This window comes from Rhinolophus sinicus, chromosome 15 (genome assembly GCF_057876585.1).
Source record: "Rhinolophus sinicus isolate RSI-liver-muscle chromosome 15, RSI-T2T, whole genome shotgun sequence".
NCBI classification, from domain to species: domain Eukaryota; kingdom Metazoa; phylum Chordata; class Mammalia; order Chiroptera; family Rhinolophidae; genus Rhinolophus; species Rhinolophus sinicus.
This window is the reverse complement of record NC_142515.1, coordinates 75,817,148-75,836,983: the sequence shown is the minus strand read 5'-3', so window position 1 is coordinate 75,836,983 and position 19,836 is coordinate 75,817,148. Positions and strand designations below refer to the sequence as shown.

Sequence of the window (19,836 nt, the reverse complement as noted above, 5' to 3'; positions counted from 1 at the left end):
AGGGACAACCACAAACAAAGCTAGGAGGTGGGGTCTGCTTGGGAGCTTGGACTGGGCTTTTGGACTCCTGGTGCCAGGGACTCGGATCAAAGCCTGTGATTCTAACCCACTCGGAGCTATTCACTCATCTTCATTTACAGGTCAGCCAGCACTTGGGTTCAGGCCTGTGATTCAAACATACTCACAGATGTTTGCTCAGTTTTATTTACTTATGAAAATGAGTGACATACTTGTGGAATCTTTGCCTCATTTTTAGTTATTCACGGGCACTGAATTATTTTATCGAGGCCCATGATCTCAAACACTTAAAGGTGTTCGCTCACCTTCACTTGTGAAAATGGAGATTCGTTCCAGACTTGGGGGTTCAGGTATCCTTGGGGAAACCTTGGTCTCATTTCCATTTACTCACGGGTGTACTGTAGTGCTTGATCGAGGCCCGTGCTTTCAAATATTCTCAAGACGTTTCGTTCATTTTTATGTGTCCATGGGAAGTGGAGTGAGTTCTGGGTCTGTGATTTCAAACATACTGAGGGGAAATCAGCCCTATTTTTATTTACTTACGGGCATCAAGATCTGTGACTTGGGCCTACGAATTTTAAATGTGCTTGAGAAAACTGGCCTCTTCTTAGATGTTTATTCCCGCATGACCAACAAATGATTTGATCCAGGCTTGTGATTTCAAACTCACTGGAGGCATTTTCACCTCAGCTTTATTTGCGGGTGTTCGAGGTTCTTCTTCCGACCTCTGGTTTCAGACACTTGACAGTTCTCCCATTAACCTGGAGACTTGAGTCTAGAACTGTAATTGCGAACCCACTTGAAGAAGTTTATTCAGTTATTTCATGAGCACCAGGATCCTGCGTCCAGGGCTGCAGTTTTAAAATGGGCTGGTGAATTCTGAGAGACTTCGGTGGCTTTAAATTCCTGGGGACATTCAGATCCCTCTTCAGTTAGTTGCAGGTACAGAGGCTTTGATCCAGGCTTGTGATTTCAAACATAACTTTACATATATCAGTCTCCACATCCTTCACTTTGAACTATCGTCGGGGTTAACCCAGTCCTGGGATTTCAAACACCCTTGAAGAAAGAATTATGACCCTGTGTCCGATCGCTTGCGGGCACTGTGGGCTTGGGGGCCTGTGATTCCAAACACCCTTGAGGAACCCTGACCCCTGTCCATTTACACATGGGCACTGGGTGAAACCAGCAAGGCACCACCCGCCAGTTCCTTGAATGTGCGCTTCACTTATGGTGGCCCCCTCGGTCCTAGGGTCTCTGCAGTGACCATTTCGGGCTGTGAATGTCAACCCATTCCTCCCGCTTTGCCTGGAGAGCATTGCTCGGGGCTTTTGCAAACACACTATTGTGGCACACAGTCCCCCAGCTCGTAGGTCAACTTGGCAGTCGTATAGGAAGCCCCAGCCCCGTGACCAGCTGCTTTTCCAGTGACAGTGGAGGATGTGGGGAGAATGGGGGTAATATGGGGCTAGACTCAGGGTGGGGGGAGGCAAGCCAGGGAGGCCCTGGCCCAGCTGGGACTTCTAAGCTAACTCAACTCTTTCGTCTGCCTCTGGCCATCCCAGCCCACTCCCGGGCCTCCCCTGATGGGCCAAGTGTTCTCCCCTCTCCCCACAGGGGCGCTACAGATTGAGAGCAGCGAGGAGACCGACCAGGGCAAATACGAGTGTGTGGCCACCAACAGCGCTGGCGTGCGCTACTCCTCACCTGCCAACCTCTACGTGCGAGGTAGGGAACGCCGCGTCCAGGTCGAAGGCAGGGACCCACCACATCCTGTCCCCCTCCCTCCTCGGGCTCACAGCCTCCGGGCTCCCCTGTCCCCTGCAGACCCAAGCAGGAGGGCCCCCAGCCCGGTCAAGGCAGGACCTTGGGCCAAGCGGTGTCCCTCTCTGGACCTCAGTTTCCTTGCCTGTAAAATGGGGACAGCTTAACCCCCCACTCCCACCCCTGTGCCTTGTGATGGACTCCCAGATGACTGCAGGACTGGGGTGGGGGAGGCAGGAGGGAACGGGGCAGGGTGTCGAGGGGGGGGGTCAGTCTTGAGCCTATAGGGCCGGGGGAGCCTGCAGGCCTCTGCCCCACCCCGCCCACCCACCCGAGTCAGCTTCTTCTGTGGTGTGTCGTGCGTGCCTCCCTTTGTCATGTGCTCGCTTTGCTTTTTCAAACTCCGTGGCCTCGTAGCTCCCGCCTCACCGTCCCCTCCTCCAGCACCCTCCATCTGAAAGTTGGGGAGGGGTCTTTGAGGCTGCCCCCCACCGCCAGCCCCTGCACCCTCAGCTGTCCCAGAGCCCAGCGCTCTCTCTCCTAGTCCCTCAGAAGGGACTAGTGTACGCCTCAGCAAGACTGGGGCCACAGCAGGCACATGTGCCCTGGGGCCTGGCACTGTCAGGCTGGTCCACCTAGAGGCACGGGGTCCTTGCCCCAGCACCCCCACCCCACCTGAGGAAGCCCTGGTAAGCGTCTATACACACTTCCTTCTGGGTCCCTTGGTGTCCCCTCAAAGGCCCTGGGGGGGCTTCCCTGCCCCCAGACGCCTCCGCCGACCCCCCTTATCCCTATGTCAATTCTCTTGGGTCCTTTCAGAAATTTTAATCTGCCTCCTTTTCCACCATTTCCGCTCCTCCACCTCCCACCTCCTGATGGGTGTTTCTGATCAGATTCATGGTAGAAACAGCTTCTGCCTGCCAGGAAATGGGGCCCCATTCAAACCCCAGGGCTGTCCCGATTGGCTGTGTATACCAGATTCCGTCACACCCCTCCTCCACGCCCCCGTTTTCCCCATTCAATCCACCAGGCCCCTGCCATTCTCCGCCTGGGAGGCTGGGCGACTCCTCCCTCACCCATGGCCCCAACAAGCACAGCGCCCCTGGCCCAGAGCGGCTCCTTGATTCTGCACCTTGGGTTTGCATCTTGTCTCTGAGAAGGAGGCTGCTTGAGGGAGGGGATGGGGACTCGGAGGGTGGGCGGGTAGGGGGCACACATCTGATCCGCTGCCACGGCACCTCTGGTGAGTTATAGTGCGTCCATGACTCCAAATGACTGGTCTTCGTCTAGCCTGCTCATTTCTCTGCAAACACTTGGGATGGGGGTGTGTAAGTCTGGCAGAGCTCAAGGAGAGTGTGGACAGCAGGCATGGGGCAGGGTGGGGGTGGGACTTCTAGCAAGGGTCCATCAAGGGAGGGGGGGGCCTCTGTGTCCTCAGCCACCCGGAGGTGGGGTCCCTGGCATGAGCTTCCTTTTGGGGGTCCAGCCTCCCAATCTTTGCCTGGGTCTCAGACACTCCAAAATTGAATGAAAAAAAAAAAAATCGTGGAAGCCAAATGTAGATCTGGTTTGTCGAGGAAGGAGCAGAGGAAAGAAAAAAGGTCGTTGCTGTTCTTTTTTATTTTTTAATTTTAATTTTTTTTTATTTAAAGAAAAAAAACAAACTATTGCAGCTTTTAGCCTTGGGAAGTCCTCTTTTTACTCTCTGTATCTCCCCTATTTTTTCTCTTCTCCCCATGTCATTGTGTTCTGCATCAAACCCCCTTTACATCCCTCAGAGCTTCGAGAAGGTTGGTGTGTTTTTTTCTTTTTTACTTTCTTTACCCACATTTTTACATTCTGAAAGTGACATGCACACACACGAAACACACACAGATACGCACACGGACACACAGACACGCACATGGAAAATAATAGAAAAATGAACTAAAAATTTTTAAAATAATGGAATATGAAAAATAAGCGCAGAGCGCACAAAACAAAACAAAAAAAAAACCGCCAAGCGAGAGCAAAAACCCAGAAAGACACGAAAATCTCAGCCGCGCCCAGCCCGGCCTAGGGCCGGCCGCACACATGCGATGCTTGCATTGTGGTCGCCTCTATGCATCCGTTGGTAATGTTGTTGCTAAGTTTTTTGCACTCCTCGTCGTCATGGTAACTTGGGCCTGATGCATGCTGGGAGAATGTAAAAATTTCTCTGCATGCCACTCGTCGGTTCGGTTTGGTGAATTCCCAACGCCTTCTGTTGGAGTGTTTCTTGTCTTCTGTTCTGTTTTTCTCCTTTGGTTTTCTTCGTTTTTCTTTCTTTCTTCCTTTTATTTATGAGGTTTTTTTTGTTTGTTGTTTTGGTTTTGTTTCGTTTTGGGGGGAAAAAACCGATCAGTTCGTTTTTTTTTCCCCCTCCCATCCCCTTCACCCAGCCCCCTCTTCCCTCAAAGCGTTTTGTTTTTGGTTCTGTCTCCGTGTTCCCGTGCTGTTTGGTTTTGGTTTCTTGGGCTGAGCTGTTTTGTGGTTGTTCTCCAGACGCATTGTGATTTAAAAGCCAGTGTTCCTGTCCCAACTACCATCTGGGAGGGCGGAAGGGGTCCCACAGCTGGGATGCTGGGGCAGAAAGTGACCGCCTGGGCTCAAGGGCTCAAGGGAGGGGTCATAGACAGGTGGTGGGAGGTCAGAGCCTGTGTAGGGTGTGTGGGGAGAGCAGCCCAATTTGCCTGACCTCACTGGCCAGCCCTACTTTACCCAGATCTGGTGCCTCAGCCCCACTAGGCGGCCATGTTGGAAGGGGACATAAGCAAGCACGTTCCCATCCTCTACCTCAGCATGAGACCACCTCCCACCCTCCCAAACAACCCATACAACAGGCATTTGAAGCACAGCTGAATGGCCAATCTGCATTTTGAGTTCTTGTTCAATATAGTGACACATCCAAATGTGGGAAGTGGCCACCTTAAACTGGACCATCCTCCCAAAATGATGCATGCTTGGCACATAGGCAGTGCTCAAAATGGCAGCTGGTGTGATGACTTCTTGGGTCCTGGCTGAGAACAAATATGGAACCCCTCCCACCAGAAAATGTAGCATGACAGACTTTGGGAGAAATACTTAGCCAGTTATTCTGCCCTTTAGTGCTATGCCTTAGCCTCCCAGGCAGCATTGGCTGCTTCCCCCACCCCCTCACAGACTCTGGGTCCAGTCACAGGTATCCAGAAATACAGCATGGTCACTTTCTGAGTACCTGAGCATCAGAACTGTGGAATTCTGGAAAAAAACCAGGGGAACTTTGAACACAGCCTCTCGCCCTCTCTCTCTGCCTCCCCGACTCTCCCTCTGCCTCTGTCTTTCAGCTCTCTTTCTCTCTGTGTGTCTCTCTCACTCTTGCAAACCTTCGGAGATGCATGCTCCCACTGCCTTTTCTCTCCCTGAGTAAAAGTAAGCCCTTGGGTATCATATTCCAACCCCCAAACCAGTCCCCAGTGAAATCCACTTAGAGTTCTAGCTCCCAGCCCCCAGCTGCTACTAAACATAGATGATAATTGAGGGCCAAGGCTGGCCTGTTTGGGATCACCTTTTCCCCCCTTACCTGCCTTCTCTAAACTCCCAATTATTAAGTCCAGGGCTAAGCTGGCAAGAGGACTTTAGATGAATAAGAGGGGATGTATTTCTCCTCTTTTTTAATCCAGTGTGAGAGCTGCCAGGCTGACCCTCAGGGAATTCCCAAAAGATGGAGGAGAGAGGGGTCACCCACCACCTCCACCAAGTGAATTGGAACTGAGGGGTGGCTGAGGATGTCTGAAGACCACTTGGACTTTGGGGGCAGTGTCCCCGAGTGGTGAGAGCACAGACTGAGTTCTGGCAGATCAGGATTCAAACCCTGCCTCTGCCACTCCTTGGCTGTATGGGCTTGGGCTAGTCACCTGAATGCTTGGAGTCCCCATTTCCTCCTCTGCACAATAAGGATCATTAATAATAGGCCTCGCTCACAGAGTAGTTGGGAAGATTCCATCACGCTAACTACTTAATGCTCCTCAAGTGCCCTGTGTAGTGCATGGCACAAAAGAAATTGCTAGTGGGATTGTTGTAGAACAGGGAAGTAAAGAGTTCAAGCAGTTGAGCTGGAAAAGTCCCTTCCCTTCTTTGGAGACCTCAGTTTCCCTGTTATGTACTTCACAGATCCATGGTTTGAATAATATGGCTTATGGGAAACTGCTTTGAAAAGAATCGAAGGGCAGATGCTAATTCATTTGCTCAGGTCTCATTTTTTGCTAGTGCTTTTCTGAGCCCATCCCATGATCTCATTTTCTCCTGTCTCCAAACCCATTCCCATGAGATTAGTGGCTTCCCCAGAGCCATGGCTCCCATCTTATGCCCTGTCACTCCCCCCAGGAAGTTCTGTGGCCACAGTGTCAGAAGGGGGCAAAAAGAGTCCCAGGTTGAGTGCTAGGCTACCCTTGCAGATTAAGTACCAGCTCAGGGGAAGACAGGAGCCACCTGGCACTTTCTGCCCTGAAAGCTACAAGCAAGCATTTACATTGTTGCCAGAGCAGCCAGTCCTGGGAGTTAATTACAAGAAATGTCTACCCCTAACCTAACTCTTCTTCAATTCACAATCTCCAGCTTTGCTGACCTGGGTTGTTTAGGGGACAGAATATTCAGACATACCCTTCTCTTCCTGAAATTTATCTTTGCGATCCAAAGGGCCAAAGTCAAAACCAAGCCCATTTTTTAATGCAGCGGGCAGCTCCACTCCCAGAACTCCCCTGGGGAAGATGTAGCACAGGCTTTTGACAAGGTGGGAAGATGATCAGATTTCATGCTCTCTGGCTGTTAATGTTCTTTTTTTGCCTCTTTAAAACTAAGCCTTAAAGGTGTGAGTTAGCGGCTAAAGATGGTGTTTTCACCACTTCGTCCAGCAACATAGCATTATTGAACCACGACACACAGGACCCAGTTAAATGGTGTGTCACCCCCCGTGTGTCCCGGGGATGTGCAGGGAGAGCTCAGAGCAAGCTGGAGACATGGGGAAGAACTTTCCACCTTCAAGGGACTTCATCAGGTTTTTAAAGGAGGCCATGTGGCGCTCAGGTGATTTAACACCCAGTCTCGAATGCTGAGCTAAGAAACCAGGACTCAATGCACGTTGCCAATGGGAAGTGTAGAATGCCCCAATTTCCATGTGTTCTTCAGAACCCTTTATCTGCAATCCATTCCCAGGCATTTTAAGATCAATCCGTAGCATGGAATTTTATGGAACGAATTGTTTTTAAAATTAAATTTCTGGCACCCAAGCCGTATAATTGGTGGATATGACTTCTAGAGGCTCCCCTTACCTCCTGGCCCCCCAAAACAGTAGATGCGGATACTGGGCCTGGAACCCCCGTCACCTCCCATATCTCCAGAAAGATTTCCACTAGGTTGTGTGGGCGAGCTCCCCAGATCCTGCTGAGGATACCTAGCCATGCCACCCCCCGAGACCCTGACTTGACCCTGATAGCAGATCAGGACCCAGCCCTTCTCCTCATCCTACCCTCATCCCAAGGGGAGAGGGGGCTCCAGGGTGGGGAGGCAGGCTTTCCTCCATTTGGGCATGGAAGGTGGTAGGGAAGGGGGCTTTCTGCAGGAACACTGAGCTCTAGACACTTCTCGCCTGCTGCCTGCCTCACACCCTTTGCATTGCTGTTTCCTCTGTTTTGGGGGGGGGCGGGGTGAGGGGAACATTAGATTACACCTTGTCATTTGGAAAGCCCTGCGTCTCTGGTGGCTGCAGCGAGGGGGACAAGGGGATCAGTTGATTGGCAAGATGTCATCCCATTTTCTGCTAGAACCAAAAACAAGTAAATAGATAAAAACTGGGGAGAGAGTACCAAAACAACAGCGACAACAATAAAAATATCTATAGTGCAGCAAAATGTCCAGCTCAAAATGCCAACTTGCCAAGGACGCTGGTCAGCCCGTGGGCCAGGGGTCCAACCAGGTCCCTCCAGGCCTTGCATGCTCTCAGGATGGCAATGGAGGAGGGAGCTGGTGGTGGGAGAGGGAGGCAGGGGGGAGGAAGATGCACAAGACAGGCCATTGGGAGGGGGCGGTACCCACCCTCCCTGGGCCACAGGCTGGGATTCAATGGAGGGGCTTTGAAATTAGGCCTCAGACCCCCTCCCTTCCCCAGACAGGTGTAATCTAAGCTTAAAACCTTGGAGGCTGCAGAACTTCCTGGCATATTCCCCTGCCCTCCCCACCCTCATCCTCATTTTGGAGTCCAGAGGAGCGTCCAGTAGCTTCTCTCACCCCAAAATGCCCAGCAGAGCCCCCCACCCCTTCGGAGCTGCGGCTTGCTGAATAGTTGAGATGTCTGACACTGTCGAGTTCCCTACCTAGTGCTTCAACCAGATCACCTCACTTTTGAGTTTCCCCCTCCCCCCTCCCCCCTCCCCTCCCCTTCTCCCTTGAACCCCCCCCTTTTTGGTTTTTGAGTTTCTGCCTCTTCCTGCCTGGGGGAGGGGTCGTCTCCCGGTTGCTTTGACGGTTTTTGAGTTGTTTTTCCATGTGAATCGGGGTTTGAAGCGACCCACCCCCCTCCCAAACCCGCCACCCCCCACCGCCCACCTTCCTGACCCCCTCACCCACGCGGGTCCCCCCCGCTGGGACCCCCGGCTACTCGGTGACGAGAAGAGCTGGAAACGAGAGCCAGCTGGAGCGTGCTGAGGACCAAGGCTGGTGTGGTCCCCTTATAACCCACCTGGAACCTCCATTCAGGTCGGTAATTGGGGGCGGGGATCCCGCGGGGCCGCTCGTCCCGTGGGCTCCGCGCCCACCTTACTTTCTAACCCGCACCTCAAGCTTGCAGCCGGGGGTGGAAAGATGATGTGGGTGGGTGTCAGCACCAAACTGGGCAGAACACAGCGTCAGCCACCCGCCCTTGCCAGCTGGGAGGATGCTCTGAAGTCTTCTGAGACCCCCAAGGGGGTTCTGAGTCACCTAGTGCCAATGGGCACAATCCTCTCCAAACTCGCGGCAAACCAGCCCTCTTCCTACAGCACACCCTTCGAAATGAAGAGGGTGGGTGCGAAAGCAAGTGGGCAAAGTGTCTTAGGTGTCAGCTTTTATAGCTATTGGCAGATCCATTTAACTGATGGCTGCCGGCCATGTTGGGAATTATAAGCACTAAAATTACTGTTGTTGATAAATGCCCTCCCACATTTAACTGACTTATAGTTAAAAACCCTGCACAGCAAGTCTTTTACATATTCAAGATATATGCCTTGTCTCTACTTCGGAAAAAAGTTACCTTCCAAACTGTGATACTTCCTAAGGGGAGATATTTTAAGATCAGATGTGAACAGGGTCTTTTGGACGAGATGGTGAACCTTACAGAGGGATAAATTGGGTTCACATTTAACCTTTAAATCTTAAAGCTAGCTCTTACTCCTTTAGATGTCCCAACAATCTCATTCAGTATAAGCCTTTTACTGAAGGCTTCTGGGTATTTATTATGATAGCTGCCGGTTATTGCACAACTAGTCCCTGGGCACTGTTCAGTTGATAGGAGTATATAGGTGATGGGTACTTTTGCCCTCCAGGTGTCCTACAGGATAAGGACACACAAGTTTGGAAAGAGCCAGATGCCAAGAAGGGACACCTGGCTATGATTCTTGCTTCTTACTGTGGTGAGAGAAGAGCGGGCTCATTTTATCTGAGAGGCAGAGACCAGGCATGCGTGGCTTTTGTCTCTGGGTCCCACCACTTCCTTCCTTTATGTCTTCCAACTAGCCCTGTCACCTCTTGTCCACAAAACAGGCGTAAGAACATTTGTGTCTCAAAATTGGGAGGGATAAAGCAAGATGGGGATTCAAAAGGAAGTTTTACTATTTCCTTTTTCAAAATTTTTTTAAACTTGTCATTCATCCCCAAACTCCCTTAAGGTAGAGCACCTGGAAATCTAAAAGGGAACGTCACCGGCCCCAAGCCCAGGCTGAGCGTGGGGCACTACTATCCCAGGCAGCTTAATGGCCTCAGCATGTCACTGATTGCCTCCATTTCACAGATGAGGAGACTGAGGCTCCAGAAGGATGAGGGACCTTCCCAAGGCCACAGAGCTCATTCAGCCACATCAGTGCCCCCATCTCTGCCTGGAGAGGTTTTCTGAGGCCTGGAGGAGTTGGCCTTGTGCGATTAGTGACTGGTCCTCTGTTCAGCCCTAAATGACAGGCAGGGTGTCCCTGAGAAGCGGGCTGAGAGGGGCTTTACAGAGAGAAGGGTTCCAGTGGGGCCGGGTTGGTTTGCCTCGAAGATTCTTTCTCCAAGGATGTCACCTCTATGGCCACCGAGGCTCTTGGGTGGCTGGGTAGGGGGGCCAGACCCTGTGTTCTGCCAGGGGTGGGGGGCACCTCCCAGGGGAAACCACAGCCCTCCTCCTTTCAGACCCCGATTTTCAGCCCCACACCCATTCCATGTTTTTTTCTTCTCGCTTTTGGGTGTTTTGTTTGGAAGGGTTTTTTGTTTGGTTGGTGTTTAGGATTTTTCTTTTTTTCCGCTTTGTTTCTTCATTTGTTTCTCCTGGTTTTGTTTTGGATGTCGATGCCGTTTTCTGTCCTTGATTAATTAGCTGCCCCACGCTCATCCCCCATCGTGTTCCGTTTCCATGACAACGCAGCGGGCATCCCACTCGTGCCTCGCTGTGGATGCCGGCGGCTGGCCTGGACCACGTCCGCTGGCTGGCCGGACCCCATTCTCTTCCCCCGACTCCCCCCACCCTCCACCCAGACCTGCCAGAAAGCTACCCCCATCTCAGTGCCCTGCCCCTCACCCCCAGTCTGTCTGCATGGCCCCTCCGTCTCCCCTCCCTGTCCCCCCACTCCTCCCCTCCAGCGTCTCCTTCCACTTCCTCCATCCTGTCTCCAACGTGACTCTGGACTTTTCGTGGGGTTTCCTTTTCCGAAGAGCTGCCAGCTTCATGGCCCTCCTCCCTGCCCCCACAGGGCTCCCCCCTTTTCGTTGCCTCCATCTGGGATTCAGGGAGCAGGGTTTGGAGTCTCCAGCTGGAAACGCAGGCTGAAAGAAGAAACCAGGCTGCTTCCCTTTATTCCCTGGAGCCCCCTCCTCTGTAGGGCAGGTCACACCCCTTACAAACACCCTCTTTAGGGGTGCAACTGTACCCCCAATACCATGTGAAAATAAGAGGCAGGTTGGGATGCTGAAAGTCATTTGTGACCCTGTTTTGCCTGTTGAGCCTCCAATCTGTCCTCTCTTCAGTTGGAGACAAGACCCCTTCACCCGCCCAAAGCTGGGGAGGCAGTCACGTGGCTCCCGAAGTCCTCAGATCTTACCTGGGGACAGGCTCCTTCTGACTAGAAGGCTTTGCTAGGCTAACCCCAGTCCTTTCCTCTGCCTAGGGGGCAGCCCCGGAAGTTCAGGTGCCCGTGAGTGTCCACCCCCTTTCCCGCCCATCCCCGAAACCCATCCAACTTCCGAAAATGGAGCCCCCGAAATGTGTCCTGCTGCCTTCATGGTCTGTGAGATGGGGACAGAAGGCTGCATCTGCTTTCCTGCTAAGAAATGCACAGAACATGCCCGTTTTCTCAGCGTTCAAGTTCATCCCCGTTTATTATTATTATTATGATTAATATTTATATTCTATTCTGCCAGGGCTGTGATGTGACAATGTGACATCTCACATTGGGTCACATCCGCTAGAATTAATATGCAGCATTGAAGTGGGCCCCCTCCCCCCTCCTCCTTTCTCTGTCTCTGTCCCTCCCTCTCTCTGTCCCTCTCCCTGTGTCCTCTCTTTCTCTCAGCTCATCTGTCTCTTCTCTCTGGTGCCCACATGAGTGTGCAATAAGGCCCCTGAGATCCAGGCCTCTTTGATGCATTAGTGCTCTCTGTTCCTCCTCTCTCTCTCTCTCTCTCTCTTCCTCTCTCTTTCTCTCTCTCTCTCTCTCTCTCTCTCTCTCTCTGTCTCTCTCTCTCTCAACCAATCTCTTTTGCATGCTGTTTGTGACTCTGAGAGCTGCATTTATCAATGGAAACTTGTGAGATTCGACAGAAGCTTTTAGAAGGGTTTCTATACCCCAAAACCACAAAAATTTCATTAGAGTTTCTCATCTTTTCCTGGAGGGCCCCCGGGGAAGTGGGCGGGGCCCCTGAGTCACTAGGGGGGATGAGGGTGGGGCGCCAATATCCTGGCCCCCTCTGCCTCCTGGTTCCAGCTCTTTCCATGTTCTCCCCATTCCCCGTCCATCCTTCCCAGAGCCCCCCATTTGCAGCCGACATCTTCCAAACCTTCCCACTTGGGAGAGTGGGTGGAGGGGCTGCTCCCTGAAGCCACATCCGTCATCAAAGATGAGAAACAGCTGATAAATTTTTGTGTTCGTAACTGTGCTGTGACCAGCCCCTCTGGTCTCTGAAACCCTGTTGCTATGAAATAATGCTTCATGTCTCTGATTATATATTGATATATCTCTCTATATATTGTTTGTGAAGTACCTTCCTTTAAAGTTTTGGTTTCTTTGTGTTGGAATTTGGTTTTTTAATTTGGTTTCTTTGTTTTCTTTTCATCTGGATAAAAAAAAAATTGTTTTCAACTGGGGGGAAGAAAACAGCCCTGTTTATATTTAAATTGTTTTCCGCTTTTTTTTCTTTTTTTTTTTCCTTTCTTTCCTTCTTCCTGCTTGTCTTTCTTTTCTCCTCTGGATTCCGTCTCCCCCCCCAACCCCATTCATCTCCCTCCCGGCTGCCGCTGCCGCTCCCCCAGTCCGCCGTGTGGCTCCTCGATTCTCCATCTTGCCCATGAGCCACGAGATTATGCCAGGTGGCAACGTGAACATCACCTGTGTGGCCGTGGGCTCCCCCATGCCATACGTCAAATGGATGCAGGGGGCTGAGGACCTGACGCCCGAAGATGACATGCCCGTAGGCCGGAACGTGCTAGAACTCACGGACGTCAAGGACTCTGCCAACTACACATGCGTGGCCATGTCTAGCCTGGGTGTCATCGAAGCTGTGGCCCAGATCACAGTGAAATGTAAGCAGGGGGCATGAGGGAGGTGGGTGGTCCCCAGACCCCAGGTAGGTGATAGGGTACGTACAGGTGGAAAAATTCTGAGTTCTGGCTTCGGTCATTTGGGCTGTAAAGGGGACAGTTCTGTGGACATATATTTATTGGTTAAAAGTTATTCTGTGTCAGGCCCCAAGGAATGTGACATGATCTTACTCTGCTGAACTCACAGCCCAAAGTGGGAAGTGCCTGTATAGCCAGGTAGCTATGATACAGGCTGATTAGGGCTGTGATGGGGACCACACAGCACCGTTCACACCCCCAGAGTAAAGGTCTCGTCTCCCAGAGAGGTTAGGTTAGGGAAAGACTAAAAGTTGAAAAGGAATGAGCCAACGAAGATGGGGAATAGTTCTAAGAAAAGGGAACAGCTTGTGCAAAGACTCAGCGAGATAGGGAGGGCAAGGTGGGAGGGGATTACAAGGGACCACAGATCCCCTGATGTCTCAAGTTTGTGGCAAGGTTCAGAGGAAGGTGCCCTCATATATTTTTCTACTTTTAGAACAGGGGCCAGCAAGATACAGCCCTCGGGCTAAATGCTACCCTTCACTTGTTTTTGTACAAAAGTTTTATTGGGGGGCCAGCCCAGTTGCTCAGGCAGTTAGAGCTCCATGTTCCTAACTCCGAAGGCTGCCGGTTCGATTCCCACATGGGCCAGGGGGCTCTCAACCACAAGGTTGCCAGTTCAACTCCTTTAGTCCCACAAGGGATGATGGGCTGCGCCCCCGGCAACTAAAATTGAACACAGCACCTTGAGCTGAGCTGCCGCTGAGCTCCCAGATGGCTCAGTTGGCTGGAGCGCATCCTCTCAACCTCAAGGTTGCCGGTTTGACTGGGACAACAACTTGAAGCTGAACGGCACCCTCCACAACTAAGATTGAAAGAACAACAACTTGACTTGGAAAAAGGCCTGGAAGTACACACTGTTCCCCAATAAAGTCCTGTTCCCCTTCCCCAATAAAATCTTTAAAAAAAAAAAAAAAAAGTTTTATTGGCACACTCCCATTGTTCACACCTTGTGTAGGACAGCTTTCTGGCTACAAGGGCAGAGCTGAGTCGTCTCAACAAAAGCCTGCAAAGCTGAAAATACTGTCTGGGCTTTTGCAGGAAAAGTTTTAACAAGCCCTGCCCTAGAGCCATAGAAAGTATCAGTGTCAGCTGGTTTGTTGGTCATTTTGCTGAGGGATTGAACTCCTCCTGGTGAATGCTTGCTGGGGCTTGTATGGTGTGAGATCTTGGGACAAGCGGGAGAGAAAGTCACAATTATCCAGGTGCTGGGACACAGCTGGAAACAAAACTCGGTCCCTGTTGGTTGGGAGAACAGACAAATGTGAAAATGAGATAACCTTAGGTGGTGATAAGATCTGGGTACCGCTAGTCTAAGTAGTGAGTGAGGCCTTAAGGAATGGTTTTAGAAGGAGTCAGCCAGGTATAGGGAACAGCACGTGTGAAGTGGGAACAGACGGGGGCCCGTGGCTGAGCAGAGTGAACCACAGAGAGAGCTGTGGACCACAGGCCACCAATGTTTCCTTCAAAAGTCAATATTTTTCTCAAATAGCAAATATGTTTTTAATAAAGTAAATGCTTTTGGCTTTATGGGACATCTGCTGCAGCCACTCAACTCTGATATCAATGTCTAATATCAGCCATCAGTAATACCGTGTTTCCCTGAATATAAGACCTAGCCAGATAATCAGCTCTAATGCTTCTTTTGGAGCAAAAATTATATTATTTTGTATTATATTTATTATATAAGACCCGGTCTTATTTTACTATATTTTAAATTTTACTTATTTTACTATAAGACCAAGTCTTATAAATATAAAGACTGGGTCTTATATTAATTTTTGTTCCAAAAGACGGATTAGAGCTGATTGTCTGGCTAGGTCTTATTTTTGGGGAAACGGAGTACATAAGCATGGCCATGTTCCAATAAAACTTTATTTACAAAAACAGGTGCCGGCCCTCAGGCTGTAGTTTGCTGACCCCTGCTATAGGTGATGGGATAGGAGTCCTTAGGCCCATGGTCACTGCCAAGGAAATCAAGGCTCAGAGATGGCAGTTGTGTGGCTGAAGGTCACTTAGCCTTCAGGGCCCACTGCCAGCGGGCCTGACGTGTGACCTTGTCCCCCGCCCATAGCTCTACCCAAAGCCCCTGGCACTCCCGTGGTGACAGAGAACACAGCCACCAGCATCACCATCACGTGGGACTCAGGCAACCCGGACCCTGTGTCCTATTACGTCATCGAATATAAATCCAAGAGCCAGGACGGGCCGTACCAGATCAAAGAGGACATCACCACGACACGTTACAGCATTGGCGGCCTGAGCCCCAACTCTGAGTACGAGATCTGGGTGTCGGCCGTTAACTCCATCGGCCAGGGACCCCCCAGCGAGTCGGTGGTCACCCGCACGGGTGAGCAGGCCCCGGCCAGCGCCCCCCGCAACGTACAGGCCCGCATGCTGAGCGCCAGCACCATGATCATCCAGTGGGAGGAGCCCGTGGAGCCCAATGGCCTGATCCGAGGCTACCGGGTCTACTACACCATGGAGCCCGAGCACCCTGTGGGCAACTGGCAGAAACACAACGTGGACGACAGCCTGCTGACCACCGTGGGCAGCCTCCTGGAGGATGAGACCTACACCGTGCGCGTGCTGGCCTTCACCTCTGTGGGCGACGGGCCCCTCTCGGACCCCATCCAGGTCAAGACACAGCAGGGAGGTGAGCTGCCGGTGGTGGGCGGTGGCCGATGGTGCTCGGAAGCCACAAAGGGGTTTATTCTTCCCTCACGGCGCTTTAAAATATTTTCATGCTAGCGTTTCAGAGCAGGAAGTTGTCTCAGAAAACCCACATTTCTGGCTTCGCTTGGAAAATCCGATTTGGCAAGCCCACGGGGCTACAATCGGACATCCAGGTAGATCCCCGCAGCTGCGTCTGAGGAAAGGGGTGCGTTTCCGCTCCTCTCCCTCTTCTCCACGAACTCACTGGCCCCCATCAGCATCTGAGTTTGAGAACCCCTGGCCACTGCCCTCACTGGAGAGGTGCATGCTGCCCGTTGTGGAATAACAAATGGAACGTGCATCAACCCAAAGGCAGGACTAGGGGTGGGGGTGAGGGACATTTAGGTGCACAGAGCCCCAGTTGTTCCCAGAACCTCAAATCCAGGAAGACTCCGGCAGCTCAGGCAAAGGGATGGGAGGGTTGGGGCTCTGCCACTGCAGGGAGGATATGGGTGCAAACCCATGTTTCAAAATTTCATCCCCACGAATTTCTCTATCTTTTAATTCGGGGGAGGGGAAAGCCACTGGGATGATTTGAAAAGGGGGTTTTCCCACTGGAAGCAGAGAGGGTGGGGGAATTCATGTGGACACCTGACAACAAGGGGCAATAGGGGGAACATGGGAAAATAAAAGTAATAAGAACAGTGGGAGAACATTCTGGAGGCATCTCGAGACAAACAAGCCTGTACTTCAGGGCTGTGCCGATCTTCATGGTGCTCTTTTTGGGGAGAATGGGGACACCTGGCAAGTTGGGCACTCTTTCTGGAGTGGACCCCTCCCCGGTCTCCCCCCATTTGTTCCTTTGTTCCTCCCCCCAGTGCCTGGCCAGCCCATGAACTTCCGGGCTGAGGCCAAGTCAGAGACGAGCATTGGGCTCTCCTGGAGCCCCCCACGGCAGGAAAGCATCATCAAGTACGAGCTCCTGTTCCGGGAAGGCGACCATGGCCGAGAGGTACCTGGGGGGCCGGGCAGGGGGCCGGGCGGTGCTCACCCAGCGCCCCCCTCGCCCACTCTGAGCTTCTCTCCGGTCTCGCTGACTGTGACTGGGTCTCTCTTCCCTTTCTCTTTGCCCCTGTGTGCTGCTCATTTTCCCACCTCTCTCCGTCTCTGTCTCCTTCTTCCCTCTGCCTACTTTTTTCTCTCCTTTCGTCTCCCATCTCTCACTGTGTATAATTCATTGGTGTCTCTGTCTCTGTGTGTCTCTTCATTTCTCTTTATCTGCCTCTCTCGTAATCTCTCTCTGTTTATGCCTGTGTGTGTGTGTGTGTGTGTGTGTGTGTGTGTGTGTGTGTGTATCTCTGCCTCTGTCTCTCCGTCTCTCTCTGTCTCTCCCCCTGCCCCTGCCCCCAGGTTGGGAGGACCTTCGACCCCACCACAGCGTTCGTGGTGGACGACCTGAAGCCTAACACCGAGTACGCCTTCCGCCTGGCAGCGCGCTCTCCTCAGGGCCTGGGCGCCTTCACCTCGGTGGTTCGGCAGCGCACGCTGCAGTCCAGTAGGTGTCTCGCGGACCCCGCCCTCATCTGCGGGGGGGGACCCTCGGCCAGCACAGATGTTCTCTGTGTGCACTGACCAGGGCGGAGCCTGCCTCAGGGGGTGGGGGGCTCCTCCAGCCCATCCCCACCCCGCTCTTCGAACTCAGACACATCTACTGGCGCTGTCCTCGGTTTCCCCAACAAGGCAGTGAGGGGTTCGGCCATGGGGTCCCGCAGGGTGCAGTTTCTCTGTCTTCCTGGGGGACGAGATGTGGCCAGTTTTGTGGTTTTACCTTAGTTTCTGACTGCACCTTCCTCTCCTCTTCCTCTCCCGGATTTGGGGCTAATTGAATGGCCACATTGTACCCATTTCTCAGACGTTTGGAGGGGTACATGAGGCTGTCACAGCTCATACCCCAGAGAGAGAGCAAAGGGCGCTCGATGGCCCTTCCTTCCCCCAAGACAGGGCTCCCATTACTGAGGACGGATGGTGGGAGTCAGAGCTGACACTGGGCTTTGGGGGTAGTACAGGGCCCAGTTCAGGGCTCTCGAATTCCTGAAGTTCTTTTTGCTGTGCCTGCCTGGCTTCCCGGTCTCAAACAAGTTACCTTTTGACCAGGACACTGCAGCCGGCAGCTGGCTCTGGGCCACACTGTGGCCCCCGCCACCACCTTTCCTGCCTTTTCTGAGCACAGGGCCTAAGCAGACCTTTCCTCCCTCACTCCTCTGCGTTCAGCCTCGTGCAGCGTGGCCTTTGGCTTGGTCTCCGCTGCCATGGCCTTCGTCGCTGTGGCCCTCTTCCTTTCCCCTTCTCTGTCAGTCATGGCGTAGCCACCCAGGCCTTGTTCCGGAAGCAGCCTCAGTGTTCACATATTCAACCCCCTGCCAGGTGTGTGCACCCAGGGGAGGTCACGGGTCAGTCGAGAGTGACAGCAACTCAGGCCAGGATGTCTGAGCCACTGGGATGAGGGGCCTCAGAGACACAGCACCCCCCCCCCCCCACTCCAGCCTCCTTCCCTCCTCCCGGCTCCCCCCCCCCCCCCCGTGCCGAGCACTCTGCAGCTCGCAGGCATCTGGGCGTGTTTGTGTGTGAGGCGATCAGTGAGGGTGTCCTGTGGCTTGGGTGGCCACGTGAGAGACCGGCACAGCTGCCGTGAAGGTGAGTACGCGCTGGTCTCAAGCAAGTTCACAAAGACGGCCCACCCTGCGTGCCCCCTACTTGCCTAACAGCTCTGGGCTGCACAGACAGTCCAGAGCCCAAATTCAGCCCCTAAATTCTCCACTTCACTGCCAAGAGGCACCTTTGCCCACAGATTGGAATCTGGAACCACATGCTGCTGCACACACGTGTCCGTGTTTCTAACCATGCCCACCCCTCCTGAGATGTCACACAGGTTGGGCCGGATTGTGAAGGAGGCGGCCTCCATGGTTGTCAAGAAAGCAGCTTTGGCCCAGCCATGTGAACCTCTGGGGCGGCCCAGGACAGGGAGTGGGGGAGAAGGGACTCCCCACTTCTCGCCCCAAGATGGGTGGGGCCCGAGAAAACTGCAGCCAAGACTCAGGGCCAGGCGTATCCCCCCGGGGCTGCGGGCTTCTTAGGCTGAACTCAAGGGTAGGTGGAGGCCAGACCACTCAGCCGTGGGTCTCCCCAGACACCGTCCCACCTTCTCGCCTCGTCGGCGCCAGTCCGGAACTGCAGCATGCCCACACTGGGGGCTGGAGCAGGGCTGCGGGCCCGCTTACGTCTGGAGACCCACCCAGAGATCGGTCTGGCCTTGTAGCTCAGCTCTCGCCATTCCCTCCCTCGTAAGAAAGTCTTATAAGTTAGCAGTTGAAGAGTGGAAGGTAGGTAACCAGACTGGGAGTTTTCTGGAAGGCGTCTTTCTTTCTTTTATTATGGTTTTTCTCATCATCATCACCATCACTGTTGTTTCATATTTTATTATGGTTTTGGTTTTATTTTTCCTCTCCCTTTCTCAGCAATTCCATTCCCTCCGGCACATTCCTCGGTTGGTTTTTCCACTCCTGCCTGATTTCCCCAGGCACTTTTGGTTGAGGTGGCTGGTCAAGAAATGGGGGAGGGGACCCCAAGTGTCAAGTTTTGGAGGAGAGAGTTCTGATATTTCACTTTAAGCAAGGCTGGAGGGTCCTTCTAGCTGAAGTAATCCATTGGAGTGGCCTCTGAGGTCTCATAGCCTGCTGTCTTTGAAGACAGTGTCCTCTGATTCATCTCTGGATCCCAGGGTTTAGCACAGGGTGTGCGTGTAGTAAGTACTCTATAAACACATGCTCAGTGAACAAATGTGGCTGGCATGATGGTGAGGATTCTCTATGCCTTGACATCAAGTAAGGCCAGCGACCTTTCTGGTCTTACCTCCAGGCGAGATCTAGAGTCCTGGGAAGCTGAGGGAATGTGGCTCCAGCCATCCTCAACTGGCCTGAGCTGATAGGAGGTATAGGCTGAGGTCAGAATTACCAACCTCAAGTTGAGACAGCCCTTGGACAACAGCTGAGCCTGGGTTCAAATTTTGCTTCTTGCCGTGTGCACTTGGGCAGGCAACTTGGTGTTTCCTGGCCTAAGTTTCTTCATCTGTAAAATGGGAGGTGATATGTGAAAAACACCCAGGATGGGTGGGGCCTGGCACCCAGTAGGTATTCATTCAGTGATAACATAAAACCAGGCAGGTGGGCTTTGAAACTGGTTTCCTCACCTGTAACATGGAGTAGGGCTGGAGGGATGATAGTTCCGGC

General features: G+C 52.6%; 1 protein-coding gene across 14 annotated transcripts in view; it reads left to right on the top strand.

Moving 5' to 3' along the window:
- The window catches only part of PTPRS (protein tyrosine phosphatase receptor type S), a 100,522-nt gene that overhangs the window by 55,242 nt on the left and 25,444 nt on the right, over window positions 1-19,836 (top strand). For 7 of the 14 annotated variants that reach the window (XM_088792304.1, XM_074337637.2, XM_074337639.2 and 4 more), the window contains exons 6-11: window positions 1,636-1,746; window positions 3,561-3,572; window positions 12,530-12,799; window positions 14,970-15,551; window positions 16,429-16,562; window positions 16,961-17,105. In XM_088792304.1, the coding sequence (XP_088648430.1) occupies window positions 1,636-1,746; window positions 3,561-3,572; window positions 12,530-12,799; window positions 14,970-15,551; window positions 16,429-16,562; window positions 16,961-17,105 (1,254 nt within the window). Of the gene's footprint in view, window positions 1-1,635; window positions 1,747-3,560; window positions 3,573-8,388; window positions 8,533-12,529; window positions 12,800-14,969; window positions 15,552-16,428; window positions 16,563-16,960; window positions 17,106-19,836 lie in introns of those variants that run through there. The other 7 variants (XM_088792303.1, XM_074337638.2, XM_088792302.1 and 4 more) reach the window with 2 other exon arrangements.